The 17,947-nt window shown below is 36.5% G+C and overlaps 1 protein-coding gene across 1 annotated transcript; it reads right to left on the reverse strand.

Annotated features, from left to right (window-relative positions):
• Nucleotides 1-2,586: 2,586 nt before the first annotated feature.
• On the reverse strand, nucleotides 2,587-10,049 carry LOC135681312 (uncharacterized). The gene is made up of 8 exons (XM_065195709.2): nucleotides 9,807-10,049; nucleotides 8,015-8,302; nucleotides 5,751-5,883; nucleotides 4,935-5,169; nucleotides 4,117-4,538; nucleotides 3,724-3,811; nucleotides 2,835-3,052; nucleotides 2,587-2,708 (listed from the first exon to the last, which is right to left on the reverse strand). The coding sequence occupies exons 1-8, from the start codon at nucleotides 9,955-9,957 to the stop codon at nucleotides 2,606-2,608; spliced, it is 1,638 nt and encodes a 545-aa protein (XP_065051781.2). The 5' UTR covers nucleotides 9,958-10,049; the 3' UTR covers nucleotides 2,587-2,605.
• Nucleotides 10,050-17,947: the final 7,898 nt, after the last annotated feature.

Raw genomic sequence — 17,947 nt, forward strand, 5'->3', positions numbered from 1 at the left:
TTAATCCTATTTGTACGTGCAAAGACAAAACCTTCTTTTAGACAAAATGTGCTATGACATATTCACAGAAACATGTCTTACTGAGAGTCACACTAGACTTGAAGAAGAGCCAATGTAGCCACTTCAGATAACTGAGAAAGAAAAAGAAGTTGCTCCTACAGAATATGGCATGGCAGCTCGCCCTTCGCTCAAGAAATATTATGGCTGGGTAGATTGGAGAACCTTCTACACAACGTAAACGATTAAAGCTTCCAAGCGTCCTGTCATTTGATATCAAACTGGATCTTTTATTCTCATAACGGTACCGTTGTCATGAGGGTGTTTGTAATCAAACTTCAAGATCTACGTGGTTTATATCTCCAAGGAATTTACCTTAGATGCTTGACAGGTTACCTTTTATGCGACCAGTGGACCAAACAGGCTGTAGCATAGGAAATCAGCATAAACTATTGAATTTGGTAACCCTAATATGTAATTTAATATGGTTAAAGGAATAAACCAAGAAGTTTTGTTTTCTTTGCACAACTGTTAGCTTGCCTTTTCTTAGAGCATTTTATTTGCCGTCGACTCCCCAGAGAGAATTTCACTCAGAACACCAAACGACATATGGGCCTACTGAGTTTTGTTTATTAAACACTTCTCCCTCCTGATGTTGAGCTTTTTAGCCTTTTGGAGGCTTTTTATCTGAAAATAATTGATTTGGTTTATCCACTCCAAAGTAAATTCCAAGTTTGTTCTCTGAAGTCCACTAACATGGAGATTTAGAAGTGCTCAAGTTGGTCTCTATCTCCTCAATGTATTTGCCCCTGAAAATGAAGCAAAAAAACTGCGTTTCGTACATATGTTGATCACAGTCGATCGCTCATGCCATACCATTTACTGAAAAAAGGATACACTTGGATCACGGATTGACCCAGGAGAGACTCCTCGTGATAACTGGATTTTGATTATTCTTTTCCAATAATGACAGCAAATGATAAGAGTCATTGAAGTCAAAACAGGACCCACGCCACCGGGGGGCCATGACACCCCCCCCCCCCCCAGTTTTTTGCAAAGCAAGTAGTTTTAAAGCTGCCTTGGCCTCTACTTTTGGTAGCCTTGTCCCCCTCACTTTCTGTAACAGGAATAGCCTTCTCTAATATGATTGGACAATTTAGTATCCGTAGTCTCGTTTTCCTGTATAATTAAATGAATGAACCCTTTACATTTTCTTAGCTCTTAATCATCTTTTGTTTGTGAATTTATATTTAAGTAAGTTATTTTACATGAAAGAGGAGTTGTTGCCGAGGTAACAAGAGCGTCTTTTTATGCATCCCGATTCTTCGAGGGAACCTCTCACATTTCAAATTCATGGCGTAGGCCCTGCAATATATGTCTGTTTTCTGAAAATCTCATGGTCAGTTGGGTGCTTTTTGTAGATCAACCAAAATGCCTGTTAGCAAATCACTTTCAAACCCTCGGTGGATCTTATCACCCAAGTAAGCTAAGCAAGAATCCTTCTAGTGGAGTGCACGAGAGGCACGTTGGTACAGTTTCATCGAAGTACTTTTTACTTGACTGTGGATAATCTTTTCTACATCTTTTGCGCAAACAATAAAATTAATCGACAACATTGGAATCATATTTCAATACTTTTTCAAAAAAAATGCTGTAGCTTTGCTTATTGAAACAGAACGGCAAAAAGGGATGTCGGATTGACAAATTGCATAGTATAGTTGTAGACACTGCTAGAGCAATTGCACCATTCTTGAGGAATTTCCTGGCAATAGAAATGAATGTCAAAGTATATAAGAATGAGAGAAGAAAGCAAACAAGTGGGCCATGTATATTTTTTGCAAAGTAAATATAAATGTATTATGCAAAGTGTTATAAAAGCGGTATGAAAAATAACTTATACCTTTAATATAAAAATGAGTGGAAGATAAATTAAGCAATAAAATTGGAATACCAAGTATAAAAGATCAAACGAGACTTAGGTTCAAACCTTAAAACTAATACTTAAAACTAATGTTATAAAGTTAATCAATATTCTTCGTTGACAAAAAGACAGCATTTACGTTTTAACGACAAGGTGTGTTGATAATTGGATTATAGTTCTGTTACTGTAGCACTTTGTAAAATTTAAAGCAATCAAATCCCGACAATAAAGGTTTGCACGTATTTCAAAGCTTTGGCAAATCATGTGAACATTTCTGAAAAATATTGACTGCATAAAGATGGTTGAGAAAAATTGAAGCTGGTAAGGAGCTGTTGATCCAAAAGTTGCTTAATCTACGGCCGTCAATGCTATAATCTTTGCATTGTTTGAAAGGTTAATCTTCGCAATTTTTCTGAGATCGAGACTTGTGTGCAAGAAGCTTAATCTTTTAAAATAAAACCAAACCCGTAAGATTCGTGGAAAATCATCAGTTGAATTAAATAATTATGAAAGAAGCTTAAGAAATACTTTCTGAAATTTTGTCATTCTTTTAAAGTATGGTAACACGCGAAGTTTTAAGATGACATCTTTCAACATAAAATGGTTTTATTGAACGTTCATGTTACCCTTTTTAGATAAATTTGATAACTTAATTTTCATAGCATAAAATTTCTATAAATTTGCAACTCAAGCTCTGAATCTACTTTCGTGTTTCCGATCTCTTCCACTTTCTTCAATGCGATCGCGGTTTCTTCCACGCAAGTCGATCGAAGTTATCTTGTCTATGTTCCTACAAAGACAAAACACGTGAAAATATTGAAGGATGGATCGAAACAGAGTAGAACAGACCGAATTGGGAAGGCTTAGTATAACTTAATCGACTGAACTCGTCTAAGCACAAATTGTTCATACTTACTCATCCAAGTACTTGATTTTAAAGTTGCTTTTATGCTTAGCGGCAAGTTTCAGCCATTCAGCACTCAAACTATGTTTCCAAGAATGCACCTCTACGTTCCAGCCGTGTTCAATTGCAGCAGAAGCGCACTCTGGGAAGCTTGTGCCTCCGCTGCTCTTTCCCTTGCTGCCATCTCCCGATGCTAGGACCAGCGTGTGGGGCGGCATTTCAATTATTGCCTGGAAGAAATTTCAAACGTCAAAAGGCTTTCAAAAGTATTAGATTTGAATTGAAGAAGATCCCCTGGAAAAATGAAAATTTATGCATAAATAAATCTCTATCCCGAGACTCCTGATTCCGTCACCACGACGGTAAGACATTGTACAGTAATAGTAATGTTTGGTTTCAATACAGCATTAGCTACCAGAATGCTGCCTGCAATATAAGATCTGATACATCAAAAATAAAAGTCACACAAACATGAAATATTGGCAACTAAGCCGGTATCTGGGGGACTAGTAATTGGAACTGATGCTGATTAGCGAATAAATATTTCAATTTTCTGCAAAAATATGACGGTAACTGATCAAAGAGATCTAGCCAAAGAGATTATCACAAGTTCTAGGTCGTAATGGAATTCAGTGGATCAATAGACGCGAAGCTAAGGTAATTTTACTGGTGCTTTGCGAAAAAGGTTTGTCCAGACTCAAGTTGCACAGGTGATCTCTCGCACACTTTGATTGGCGGAGTGAATATGAGCCTTTATCACTTCAGCTCTAGCAAGTTGAGACGTTGCCTAAGGTCAATTGGTCATCGCAAGAATATTGCTAAAACTTTGCTTTCCCCTTTAATGATGCAGTATATCCTCACAAAATACTTCAAGAAAAGAATTGCAAAATGTGAAAAGTACCTTGTAAATGTACAGGTGCAGCTGTTCGTCAACTCTTTGCTCGTCTTTCCCTCTTCGATCTTCGAGGTCGACCGTATAGCCTAAGCGTCTGAAGTAATTTAAGAGGAAAGTAAATAAGTTAATGAAATAAGACATGGGTCAGTGCATGGACTTGAAATGGGGTCAGAACATGGTCACAAGGCTGTTTCCCCAATAAAGGAGATATGGAGTGTGTAAATATACCTTTAACATTTGAAAAAGTAGAATTGCGAAACACGCTAAAGATGAGAAAAATTCAATACCATATACAAAGAAACGGAGGATTTCATAGTGTGAGGTTCACCCAATCAATAAATCAATAATTCTTGTTATAACAACGAGCGACCGTACAAAACGTCATTGTATAGAGCATACCTATACACATCCCAGACGTGTTCGTTGGCCGGGGGGGAAGATCCACAGGCAAATCGTCGTGATACTTTCCGTCCGTTCTCGAGTACATGTGCTAATGCTTGTAAACGGACTTTGACGTGCCTGGGTCGAAGTTTAGGACTGCGGGCACATGCTGCTTCACGGGCGCCTATAAAAACGTTGCTGTTATCGATAACAATGAAGGACTCTTCGCTTGGGCCAGTTATTTTAGGAGGCTGCTCAAATGATAATTCCAAGGGCTGGTCTGCTTCTGTTTTCATGATTTCACCCTCCGAGACTGAGCGTAATCTGTCTTTTCTCGGGGTCTTGGGAAGGTCATTCCCCAGACTTGAAGCCCTTGCTCGTGACATATCCCAAGAATCCGATCGTGGTTCCTTTATCTTGGAGATAATTTCTGGTGGTCTCTGAAATAGAGCAGAAACTTTAGATGGAAGAGCAATGTAGATCTGGACCTAGAAAATGCGGCTTCATTGAGACTTTCAGCGAGAGACTCGCCTAGTGACTTTCTTTAAACACAACTGCTGGCAAGGAAAGTTGCAATATTTTGAGAATAAACTGGATGAAAGCTTTTAACAAGAGAACAAAACAAACCAAAATAGAAAAGGGCAACTTATTTAACCAGCATTTTGATATAGATGCCTTTAAAGTCATATCATGCGAAATGTGAGCTCGGTGATTACGAAAGCTCACAAACGAAGGACATTGTCACAAAAAAGGTCATTCTACATGGCAATCCAATTATTCACAATAATTGCACATAGACAAGCATCCAAAACCAGCACGTTGTTAAACTAGCATACCTTCAGCTTGGCTTGATCTTTGAACAAATTACTCTTTGATTTAGCCTGGCCATGCTGCTTTTCAATGCCTGCAGAATGATCCAACGGCATATCCAAGCAGGTATCCTTCGCAGAGGATGAATCTTGTTGCGTATCGCCCACCTCCAAGTTATAGATGAAGTGCAATAGAGTCTTGTTTGGTAAGGTGGCATCAAAGGACACTGCGGAATACTGCCAAAGGTAGTACCGTAAGAACCTTTAAAGAAAAACAAGAAATTTGAAACAATATCTGTTTTGATAAAGAGAATCATTTGGTTAAGAGCCCTAGCATTGTTTCGCAGACACGCTGTTACAGGTTGCTAGCCGAAATAATGTTTGTTTGTCATAATATACGTTTTGCGGAGTTTTCCTATTATTTTTTAACATGAATATGCAAATTAAAGATTTTGTTTACATGCGAATTTATCATTCTCAATTTCATATTTGGATATTAACTGTTTGAGATTGATTCATATCAAGTAACAAAATTGACACAACGATTATAGAGGTAGCAAATTTCAAATGAGAAAATAATTGTACTGTTGTATTCGAGTGATTGGTGAATATCAATAAGTCAAGACTGGGCAAATCCTCTTTAAAACTTCTCATCAAATATCATAATAGTGTCATTTGGTAACAGGGTCTAATAACAAATGTTAAGTCAGTACATTCTACAGACGAAAATTTACATGCAACCCAGACTTGACAACTTAAGGCTTTATGTCTGCAGATACTGATATTTCCTAAAGGTTGAGGCTTTGTTGTCAGTTGTGACAAACAAATCTAGATTTTCCTTACCTCCAGAAATATACTGTGAAGATGACCAATGTTGTCAGCAATGTTACAATAGCGAGGGGTGGAAGCACCAGCAAAAACACTCTTCTCTTGCCAAAGAAAGGTTTTTTCTCTAAGTTACTTCTTTTGCTGACAGCTAAGAAATATAAAATAAGATGTTATTCATACACATTTGAATAGATAGGTTTGATCGCCATAATGATGCATAACATTTAACCCAACTCTGTCAATGTTGAAATAATAGCAAAGAAAAGCTGAAAAGCTTGGCAGTATAGGGTCTTTGATACAGGGTATACTTACCCTATGTGAAGGTTGCAAACAGGGTTCTCCATTATCTTCCTAAGAACAGCAGCTTGGCAGATGTGGCAAGGGGAAGGGATGACAAGTGGAGCAGGCTTAGCTGGTGGGGTCAAGGGGGCTTTCAGAGGGGAAGCTCTTTCATAGCAACATTTTGAATCCTAGAAACAATCCTTTTTCAAACAAGCTATGCCATTGGTTTTGTGTTAACTTATTGCTGATTTTAGTCTTTCTCAAACACCATCTTTTTTACTATTGAGGGTGGGGTGCAAATCTTTGCTCCTAACTCATTATACTAACTTGTGTCTGAGAGAAATATTCCTACTGAAATACACATCAGCATATACAAACTTTCACTACAGCAGCATGATTGTAAAAATGTATGCATACAAGATGCATGATTCTCAAATCTCTTACAGAGATGAAATGCATTTTGGCAACCAGAAGGGCAAAGAGCTGTATAATGTTACCAGGCAAGTTCCCACCTGGTCCTTTTACACTTCTTTAGGGCCATTATGGTTTGGAATTGGAAACTTGAATTTAGCTGTGAAATCTTTGTGAATTTTATTAAAATTTCAGTTTGCCACAACAACAACTCCAGACATTTTCCTCTATGTTCTAGTGTTATTCATGCAAATTCAATAAGAGATAGCTTTTTAGGCACACAAAGTTTTTTCTGGGAGCTTAAAGCTGTAATGCTGGGTTCACCTTCTGTGTTTAACTAATTTTATTGCTACATGCATGCAGATAAAGTACAGAAGGACAGTAACTATTCTTCAGGCCTTGCCCGGAAAGGCGCTTGATCGAGCGCGAGCGCCTAGAGCGCACCCAAAAAAAGCATTAGAGAGCGATTTATAGAGCGCCTCAAAACGTAAAAACAATATTAACGCGGAGCAAAATAAATTTTTGGAATTTGTTGAATCAACTTGATCAAGCATAAACAATCTTCCCAACAGACCGCAATATTATGATTTGCGTAAGATTACCCCTTGAGAAAAAATTCAGCAAATTCAACGTTGGGTTTTCAATATCATTTTTTCTCTAACAACCCTCTAATAACCATCGAGGACACAGGCCATCAAGCGTATTCTCCGGCAGATTTATTTGATTTTCGAGCAAGCGTTAATCTTCTATTGAGGTATATATTATTTTCAGTTTTTTTTAATAACTTAAAAGCGCCTGTGCAAATCAGCGATCACGTTTCCGTCCAAATTATCGCATTGTTTTTCATTTTTAATTTGCTTTTGCGAGTAGTAGATGTTCTAGCTTTCTTATAGAATGGATAACATGAAAAAAGGAAACAAAGTTAAATGTTCGATTTAAAGCCATGCGTATTGATGAAGCAATATGTGAAGCTGAACATAACAGTAGTGATACTGACACTGATAAAAGCTCATCGAATGATGGCAACTTACATATCTAGAAAAATCTGAACAATTTTGCGACTTTGTTTTATTACATTTCTATATTTATATTAACATAGTGTTTGTTGCATGTTTTGTTATTTCATATTATGGTGCTTTCTGGTATCACCGTTGAATTTCATATTTAACATTCTTCCGAAGCTTTTAATATGAAGCTCTCGATCTCTTAAAGCTCTCGAAGGATGCTCTCAAGGAAATTTACTTAGAGGTGCGAAATAGAGCGCCTAGAGTTTCTAAGGGGCTCTTTTTATGGAGCACCTTCATTTTACTTAGAGCAAGGCCTGATTCTTACAAACTGAAAGTATCCTACACTGCAAAGAGAGGTAGAAAATATAGTGGAAAGTACTTTGAGATATATCTGATAAACTAGCAAATTTATTGAGCTATTTAGTGTCTCATAATGACTGGACACTCTTCTCTTTGTTCCAATGAATTGTATGGACACACCAATGTGAGTCTAATCTTGGAACCTCATGTCAAACTTTGAAAAAGAAATTAATAGTGGCTTTCTTATACAATATTCAAGGAAAATCTTAAAAAGCTTACCCTTAAAAGGTGTCTTGCAAGACCGCGTTAGAGAGAATTCAGAGCAGCCAAACAAACCACAGGCTCTGACTTTAAATTTATATTCTGTCGCAGGCTTGAGACGCTTTGCAACATAAGCTAAATCATACCCAACATATTCTAAATCATCACCACTGTAAAGCTCATATTGTATGGCTTGCTTGTTAGATACAAGGACAGGCAACCATGAAACTTGGATTTCTGATTCACCAATAACTTGAACATGTGGTGCAAAGGGCCTGTGTGGAATTTGTGGTAGATCTAATCCATCTAGAAAAAATTTAAAACACCAACTTAAAAAGTGATTAAATGGAATATTTCTGTGACAAGTTAATAGCAAATGCAATGTCTACAGCAAAAATCTGTGTCAGATCAAAATTCAGATCTTGGGTCTATATGTCTGATTTTTACTGAGTTTTATTTCCAGTTACTTTAATAAATAACTCCTTGTATCACAGGACATTTCAGTATCAGAGAGATTATTGAATTATCCATCCAATGGTGTCTTTAACAGTCACAAAATCTACACACCGTCCCAACTTCAACTGCAATGGAACTTGGGCTCAATACTGACAACAAAATAATGAAACTACTCCTATGCTCCTACTTTGATCTACTTTGATCAGAATATAAAATATAATCTTTGCAACTTGATATCAAGTGAAAATCTATTTTCAGGTTTAAATCTTGACAAACCACAGCCTCTACAAGTTGAACAAATTTCTGTTCCCTTTTATTATTATGAAGGTTCAATATAAAATAAAAATAATTTCTGTGAAAGTTAAACTAATGCTTTTGTTGGGCAGCTTTTCAACATAAACAAATAATGAATTCTCATAGATGAATAAGAAAGGTTCAAATGATGAGGTAGAGCACATAGAGCAACGGGTATTGTAATGAAAAATACTACATACCTACACAAATGTCACTGCATTACTCACAAAGCCTAGTACCTGTCAGTTGTCATGCTAATTCGTGGTTGTCAGTGCAATTAACTCTCAATTGACTCTGGTCACAGAAATGTTAAAACAATGAATGCAATTGCACAACCAGCTGGCATCTCATCATTTAGATCAAATTCAAACTTCACTGTACATTAATAGATAATGGAGCATATCCAAAAACCAAGCACACTAATGTAGATGTGCTTTACTGTACAAGTCATTTTCAATATCTTTCTATTAACTTTCTAAAAGCCCGTGTCATTTTGCCACAATTTCAAATAAAAGTGGTAACATACATTGAGTTTTTAAGCCCCCGATTTCAAATACATAAGTTCTGGATGTAAATGGAACCAATGATATTTATCAAAAAATAAACATCTTGAAAGATTATTTTCCTTGGCTGGGCCTATTTAATTTTAACCAGATTTAAAATGACTAGGAGAAAACAGCATAGAAACGAACTCATATGGAGGCGAGTTTCAAACTTTCGACCCTATGCAAAACCTTGCCCTTTACTGAAAATGTAAACGAATGAAAAATAAAACAATCTGTTTTCTGCCTGTCTGCCTTCTTCTTTATACGCTTAAGCAACTTGGATTGACAAAATTAAAGGGCATGAAAGTATTTTCGTAACAAGCGTGCGCCATGCGATGGTGAAAATAATAAACAAATATTGCGAAAGTAACAAAAAGCTCGCTAAAGTGACAACAATGAGTTGTAAGCAAATTTTAAGTGCAGTGTGACAAACATGGAATTAATAAAATGCAATATAATAAGAAAGCGTATCCATAAGTCTCGTTGGTCTTTCAAACATATGGCCTACTTCTTACCTTGAGTCAACAACTGTCTGACGATTTTTTCCCGTCCCACCTTCAGATCCACAGCGTTCAAAATTGCGGCACACCAAAGCCAAGTAAACAAAGCAGTTCTTCGATAGAACTTTTTCTGAAATTTCTGTGAATTTTCTCGATCTAAATTCATCTTCAGTTACTTTCCATTCCTTCCTTACTCCACTGAATTCTTACTCGCACAACAACACTGCTGTCATCATGTGTAGCAACTACAACTACAATCGTGCTGGTTATTTATAAAAGCGAGCCATCTCATATCAAAGGTCACTCATGAACAATTTCCGTCGGAAAGTCCAAATTCCATGTTCCACCTCATCGTCACAGCGTGCTGGCTAGGGTATTCAAGCAATTAGATCTTTTTTCCTCAAAGTCGTATTTGTCTTGCTAATGTCTGTTTTCTCTTCCCATGTTCATTGTTTTAGTATCTAGTTGTAGTATTTGGCATCTTTTCACGTGACGTTAACTTATATTTCAAAGCAAACCAAACATATTTTTTAATTCTTTTCATTTTATCAAAGATGCCCCTAAAATAACGTATTTCTCATATAAGCGAATAGCTTTAAACCCGGGAGGGGCACGCTTTGGAGAAAACATAGTCATTCAAAATGACTATGGAGAAAATGACGGGTATGTGCCAGCAAGAAAAGATTTTATGACCCTATCCTTCTAAACGCTGAAATTTCATTCATAGTTTATCGTCAATGTTTAAAACGTCAAATACGAAGGGTCATGTCGATACTGAAGAGTTCATGAACGCGCCAAGGGTGATACTTCATATTCCTTACAAAGATTTAGTCCTATTTTATGCAGTGATACCGGAACAAGTGGGCAGAGAGAGCTGAGGGAAACAAAACTTCACCCTTGGCACATACAACTAAATTGCACAAAATAAACAATAAGGGAACAAAATGGGGTATTGTAAATAATCTTTCTCGGGCCCATTTTTCATGCCAAAATGCTCTCTTCATCTAGATCCCCAACCTGAAGGAAAAGGGTCTCTTTCCTCGTGTCAGAGGTCTGAAGAACAGGCTACCTTCTCCTGAATCATTGTAATCGATTTATTTGGTGGAGAACCGTAAAATAGCAAAGGCCTACACCTCTTGCTTTTCACGTTCCCCTACAACTTTCAATACATGGTATTTATGAGTTATTTTCTTGTTATGCTACATACATAGCAATTTAATATTGTACTTTCAGCTTCTTCTAGATTTGACGGAAAAGTGAAGCCTCTCCTGGAGAGTGAGAATCAGGCACCGCGCAGCCATTGGGCTAGCAGGTGTTATAGCTCCCCCCTTCCCCCCCCACTTTTTTGCAATACACTCTTTTTTATAAGAACCAGGAAATTTGAGTTCAGGCTGACTGTTCTCAATATTTTCGAAATTCTGAGGCTGGATTGTTCTTAATTTGTTCTTAATTTGATAGGGAGCAGTGCGAGTGCTATCTGTTTAGCTCTAGGGAGGTAGTCAGGCCTCATTTGCCAACAAAGTGAGCGAGACAACCTTCATTTGCCAACATGTTTGATTATTCCCTGAAGTGTTTATTATAATAATTAGCAGTAAAATTTGCAGAGAAAGATCCATCTTTCTTTATGTGCTCGAAAAAGGCATGCTGTAAAATCAATTTTTTAAGATTAGCATCATAAACATCTTCACAGAAATGACCACGATCAGTTGGATAAGACTTTGAAAGATCAAGCTGGCATGATTTGACTTGCGTTTTAGCCTGACTCGCACCTTTGTTGTTCTTTTCAGGAGTTTCAGAAGAATCATCAAAGGCCGGGCCACTGGTGCATCGGCACAAGTTGCTCCACCTAACCCAAATATAACCCTAAACCTTAGATATAGCTTGATTAACTCAAGTGCAAGCAGTTTAAAGTTCTGGGCAGGGAATGGACAAGAAAAGATCACTTTTCCCCACCAGGGAGCCGATTCACCAGTCCTACCTTAGATTCCTAAGGTATGAGAGGAAAAGACAAAATATGACAGAATAAAAAGCCGGACCCATCCTAAACTAAAAAACAACAGAACCTTTTGAAGAATACTGTGATTTAGGTAAGCTCTAATTCCAAAAAGAACAAAATATTTTAAAAGACTTGAAAAAAGTAAACACACTTTGCAAGATACCAAAAAGGGAGGGGTGGTATGGGAAAAGAGAAGAGCGTTGAAAAGTCTACCAACAATCACGATAAGCCCCACCCAAACGCTTAAATACCCTCATCAGAGCCAAGGGACCGACAACTCAGTGTAGAGACCCAAAATACAGAACTCCTGCTGCTCTATATCCCAAATGCATCGAAAAGAGCACATAAGGACCAACTACCAGAATGAAAGCATGATAAATGACACCCAAATGGTAAAAGACAATTCGGATAAAAGTAAAACCCCTAGTAAATCAAATTCTACAACATCCATCTACAAATCAAATCTGATAAAATTTCATTTTATCCGCATTATGGTTATTGATATGTTCTCTGAATCAGACTGTTTATAAAAATTGAGTAGCAATAAGCAAGTATTTTCTAAAAGGGGCCTTTTCATGCGTTCTAGGGGGCGTGGCCTCAAAAATTTTTTCGGACACACCACTTTTAAACTGGCGCGCGGTCCCTGGTGAGAATATGATATTTAGTTTCCTTTGGACTTACCCTATCCTGTTTATTAGAATGACCTGCTCTTTGTTTGATTGTCTAGTTTTTTAAAAAGCAACGCCTCTCTCTATTAAATGCCCTCAGTGGCGGAGCAAGGAGGTGGTAAAGGGGTTAATGCCCCCATCCATTTTTTCGGGCTGGTGGGTTACACCTTCCTTGAGTTGATCGAGTATTCGTCAAATCTACAGCAGGTTGAGCAAAACCGTCATGCACAGTGCCGTGGCGAGGGGGCGAGGGGGAGCCGCCCCCCAGTGCTCAGAAAGTTGGTGTCTGAGAAAAATGCAAATCTGCAATGAAATTAGTACCTCAGGAGGTCGATAGATAAAACAAAATTAAAACGTTTCAAAAGACTGTAAGAAATATTCTGAAATATATTTTAAGCTAATCTAAAGAGCGTGGTCGCAAATATTTCTGCTCGCTTTGCTTGCAGGGGACCTTCGTCTGTACCTTTACAGAATGTTTTACAATTTCCTCTCGTCTTAGGTTATAGAATGGGGTCAGCCAGAAAAAGCTACATATGACGATTGTTGTGTTTGATTAGCCAACCATTGCCACGTAAAAAAGCCACGGCTTTCCCAATGTATTTACAAAAATTGGACGAGGATCTAGAGGGTTAGGCTGGGAGTGGATACGGTTGAGCTATAGAAACGGAGGATAGTATGGGCAGACTTGCTTGACTTCACAAAGGTGACATAAATGGAAAATTAACGATTCGATTTTCATACTGAAAAAAATTTTGAGATTTGATTTTGCAAACAAGTGCCCCAACTTTCCATTTCATTTTCAATTATTCAAGCATTGTAGCCTATTCAGCAATGCTGATTTAAAAGGGGTCATGCATCCAAAATAATAGAAAAACTCAAAAAACATAAGTTTAAATGAATAGTTGCGATAGATCCAAAATTATTACACTACTTAACCCTGAAAAAAGTTTTAGAGGAAAGTTTTGAATTTTATCAGAGATGTTGCCCTCTTAGCTTCGGTATCTAGGCTATTCTAAATTTTTTAGCACACCTAAACGAGAATGACTTTGGCACATTGCAAAGCTTCTTAACCTATCTTGATGCTTATGTTTCACGGTTATTCCGTGTTCAATTTCTTACGTTAAAAAATGTCCACCTTTCTGTCAAAATCAAACCAGATAAAACTATGAAGCATAATCATAATAAGATGTTTGCCCTCTGTGCCTAGAATCCTTGGTTCTAAGTGAATGGTGTGAATATTTCAGACTCTTCTTCCAGTTGTCCCTTGAACTTCATAGTTGCAATAATTTTTGCCGCCGGCCAAGGTTGCTGTCTTTACCTTACCGTTTTCCATAATGATACCCTTCTAAATTTTGGGCCCTTAAAGTTCGATCTCCCCGTAAGGAAAGAGCATCCCAATCCACATCTGGTAGCTCGAGTCATTATAATGGATTAGCAAACAGAAAGCCTCGTACTTCTACATATTTATGGGAACATGTTTCTCACAATAGATGAAGTTTTAGAGCGTTTCGCCAAGATAGAAGATGGATGTTCAGCCATTAAATTTACCGATATAATAACCTTTAATATTTACACAGTCTAGTTTGTTCAGTAATTCAGATTGCTGTTATCAATCAAAGACCTTTATTTTACATGATAAAAACTAATGTAAACAAGAAAAAAGTTTGATATTTAGGTAAGAAACTTTAGTTAGAGACCTTACTTTTCTAGAACGTGAATAGAGGGGTTAGGGTCTGGAATCGTTGTATTGGAACTTTTGAATTAACAGAACAATGCGTGAAACCTCGTTTTCAGGTTGTATTGTTTTATTGTTGCGTTTTACGGGATGTTTGTTTGTTGTTTTTAATAAATTGGAGAAGAAGGAGTCGAAGGAGACTCTCAAGTGTGAGCTAATCTGTGTTTATTTCTTTACTTTCTTTATCTAATATGAATTACATTCTTCTTTGATAACTTCGTGTTCATTCTACCGCATTCTACATTTGTCTAAGAGAATTTTCTTACCATTGAATTTAGACACAGTCCTCTGAAACTCTCTAAATCTAAAGGTTTTAAAAGGATCTTTTATTTGTTTTGTATCATATATTCTGTCCTATGTAAGAAACAGAATTGGAATCATGTAGAGTAAACTTTCTAACACGTTGTATTTAGGGTACCCCCGTCACCAAATTCTGAACATTTTTCAGCGCCTCCAATATCAATGGTGCTGTCTTCAAATTTGGTTTGGATCTGTCCCTGGCCATGCTAAGGCATGAGTTTGGCAAAAACAATAGACCATGTTTCCAAAATTTTTGCACCTGTACATTTGTTGCACAAATCATTTGTGGCAAAAAGGAAAAATTGGTATTGACTGTAGAATGTTCTCTTATTATCAAAGTTTTGCTTTAGAGTGCAGCTTGAAACGGTTGAAGCATAATTACCATGCAAGACTTCTTTTGCCATGGTACAATTTTCTCAACGTACAAAGCAGGTAGGCTGAATCAATCGAGACAAAGCTGTGCCAAACCATTTTCGTTTTTCTCTTGCTTACAACCATATGACAAAAAAATGAGCAAAATAATTTAAGATGCAACGATGCAACCATTTTCTATTCGAATTGTCTTTAATAAGTGGAAAAGGGAAACGGGTAAAAAGCAAACACAATGAATCAAAATTTTTTGAATCAAAACTGTGGGTTTGCCCATGGTTAATTTTTATGCCAAAAAAACTTCAATACACGAAGGCGTAGGAGACATAGGGGTTTGGAGGGCTGCAGCCCCACTTATCAGGCAATATTATTGCGTTTTTAACACCATTTAGGCAGCACTACCTTAGTAATTCAATAGTGTAAGTCGGGCAAGACCCATTCTAAGCCACCTTAGACGTTTGGCATCCGCTACGCCCATGAGTGCACCGAGTGCAAATAGCTACGTTGAAAAGTTTTCAGATAAGATACCGTTCTTTATTGATGGGTGAGAGAATTACACATTTTGATGAGTGAGTTGCAGAAATTGCTAAAGAGGGTTCCATGGAAAGATTTACAGAAAAAGCAGATTTAAGTTGATTTGTTATAATTCAGATAGAAGAGAGGAGTATTTGCTGCGTTTTCTTGCTACTTTTGTATCAAGATTGGATTCGAAACAGGAAATATTGAAGATCTATCAGAAAAATAAATACTTTTAATAAGAGTTCAGATACTTTAGCATTATAAAATCAAATTAGAAAATATATATCAAGAAGGAAAACATAAGTCAATGAGTCCAATCAAAAGAAAAACTGATGTCATTTGGCTATATAGATTTTCTACAAAAGCGCTAAAAAAATTTTCGAAAGAAGTTCGTAATTGTATTATCATGAATATTTTTGCGCAAATCATGAATATTTTTGCTTGCCAAATAATTTGCGATCAAATTCAGTCTTCATTCAGGTATCTTTCTGGAGTTCTTCTATCAAAGAATACCTTAAACAAATAATTGTGAAGCTAAATCACAAAAAGGCACACGGGCACGACATGATAAATGCAAAATTCCTAAACAGATGATAAATACAACCCTTGTTGAGCATCATGAAAAAATGCATTATTCAAGGAACTTTTCAAAACTTCTTAAAAAAGGCTATAGTCTCACCTATCTATTAAAAAAAGATTCTTTTAATAAGGAAAATTATAGACCAATAAGTCTACTAACGACACTATCTAAGGTACTTGAAAAACCAATAGAACTTTCAACTTTCTCCTTGAAGCAAAATTTTCGAAATTCCTATGCGCATATGGAAAACACTTTTTAGACTTATTGAAGCACGCCCTTCCCAGCACGCTTTTTTTAGACTTATTGAAGACTGGGAAACAGAACTGGAAAGGAACAAATATATTAGTGCTGTCCTTATGGATTTGTCAAAGCCTTTGACTGTCTACCATGAAACCTACTTTTAGCAAACTACATGCTTATGGTGTTGATAGAAATTCTTTTTTACTTATACAAAACTACCTGTCTAATAGAAAGCAAAGAGTCAAAGTGAAAGGTCATAACAGCTTCTGGGGTAAACTTGGAGAAGTAGTGCCACAGGGATCAATACTTGGACCTCTACTTTTCAATATTTTCCTAAACGATATTTTTCACAGCCTTAATGAAAGGTTTTTATGTAATTTTGCTGATCACAACACGATATCTGTCACTGCAACAAATACTGATGATGAAATGTCTTGATTGGTTTAAATCTGAAATGATTGTAAATCCCTCTTAATTTCAAGCTATCACAATCGGCAGCAAAGATAAATGCATAAATGAGTTTGAAATTGACCCAGAATTTGCAATCAAAATAGAGAAGAACGTTACTTTGCTTGGTGTTCAGATCGATGAAAATTTAAAGTTTGATACTCATACCGATTAGATCTGTAAAAAGGCAGCTAAACAGTTAAATTCTTTAGAAAGATTGACAAGATTTATGGGCGACAGAGAAAAAAGATTATTATGAATTCATTTATTCTATGTCATTTCAATTATTGTCCATTGATATGGATGCTATGTGGTAAAGGATGAGACTAGCCTATTCGGACTATTCATCTTCGTACAAAGATTTACTTGCTAACTCAAATGAAACTACCACACATGTCGAATCAGTTAGAATTTTAGCGCTCGAAGCTTATAAAAAAATTAAAAAACTTTATCCTGTTTTCATGAAAGACTATTTTGTACCCGTCATAACCGGTCATAGCCTTCGACTCAAAAACCCCCTTGACATTCCAAAAGCCAGAACTACCAATAATGGTATCAGATCATTAAGTTTTCAAGGGCATAAAATCTGGAATTCACTCCCAGAATCAATAAAGACAGCACAAAATACTAGAAAATTCAAGAATTTGATCAAAACTTGGTTCCTCGAAAACAAGGGCGCATGCTTGTTTCGCAGTAAACAATCTGTCTTATGCAGTCCTTAAAATTGCTTCATGTTAGTCTTAAATAGTGTATATTCACTATTTTAAAAACTAACCTTTTATTGCTGTCTTGTATGGTATACACAAAGCTACAGGCTTTTTCTTCACTTCTGCTGGAGGCTAGGTACACACAAACTGACAAATGCAGCCTGGGTCTATAATAATTCAGGCTTCTATGCTCAAAAAATTCAATTTTTCATTAATAACGAAGAACATCTAAAAAGCAGACCGCATAATCAGAAAATGTATTATCATTGTGTCCGTAAAGCTTATACGTAAAGGAAGTGGAACTATATTTTCATAAAACCATAGAGGAAAAAGTGTGATGAAAATGAAATAAGAATATGGCATTATTCGAACGAAAGTAAGGGGAAGAGCAATTATTTTGAATACTACTTAACAATAAATCAAGTTTGATCATCACATAACGTAATATAGTTAATTAATCATCGCACTTTATTTGAATAAAGGGATAAAGGGAAATATTAATTTTGATGTTTATTACTACCTTTTTGAATACTGCTCAATTGTCTGAAAGTTTTGAAGCCGAGAAATAAGCAAATGAATAAATGCTGTTCACAAA

The sequence above is a fragment of the Rhopilema esculentum genome, chromosome 12 (assembly GCF_057945365.1).
Source record: "Rhopilema esculentum isolate cy_ngs chromosome 12, ASM5794536v1, whole genome shotgun sequence".
NCBI lineage: Eukaryota > Metazoa > Cnidaria > Scyphozoa > Rhizostomeae > Rhizostomatidae > Rhopilema > Rhopilema esculentum.

What these genes read in the sequence shown, in the direction of transcription:
- LOC135681312 (XM_065195709.2), bottom strand. Translation starts at nt 9,957, where the DNA reads ATGAATTTAGATCGAGAAAATTCACAGAAATTTCAGAAAAAGTTCTAT. An exon ending in TTGCAAGACACCTTTTAAGG is followed by an intron (nt 5,884 to 8,014) that starts GTAAGCTTTTTA and finishes TATATTTCTTAG; the next exon opens with CTGTCAGCAAAAGAAGTAAC. An exon ending in AAGATCAAGCCAAGCTGAAG is followed by an intron (nt 4,539 to 4,934) that starts GTATGCTAGTTT and finishes GCTCTATTTCAG; the next exon opens with AGACCACCAGAAATTATCTC.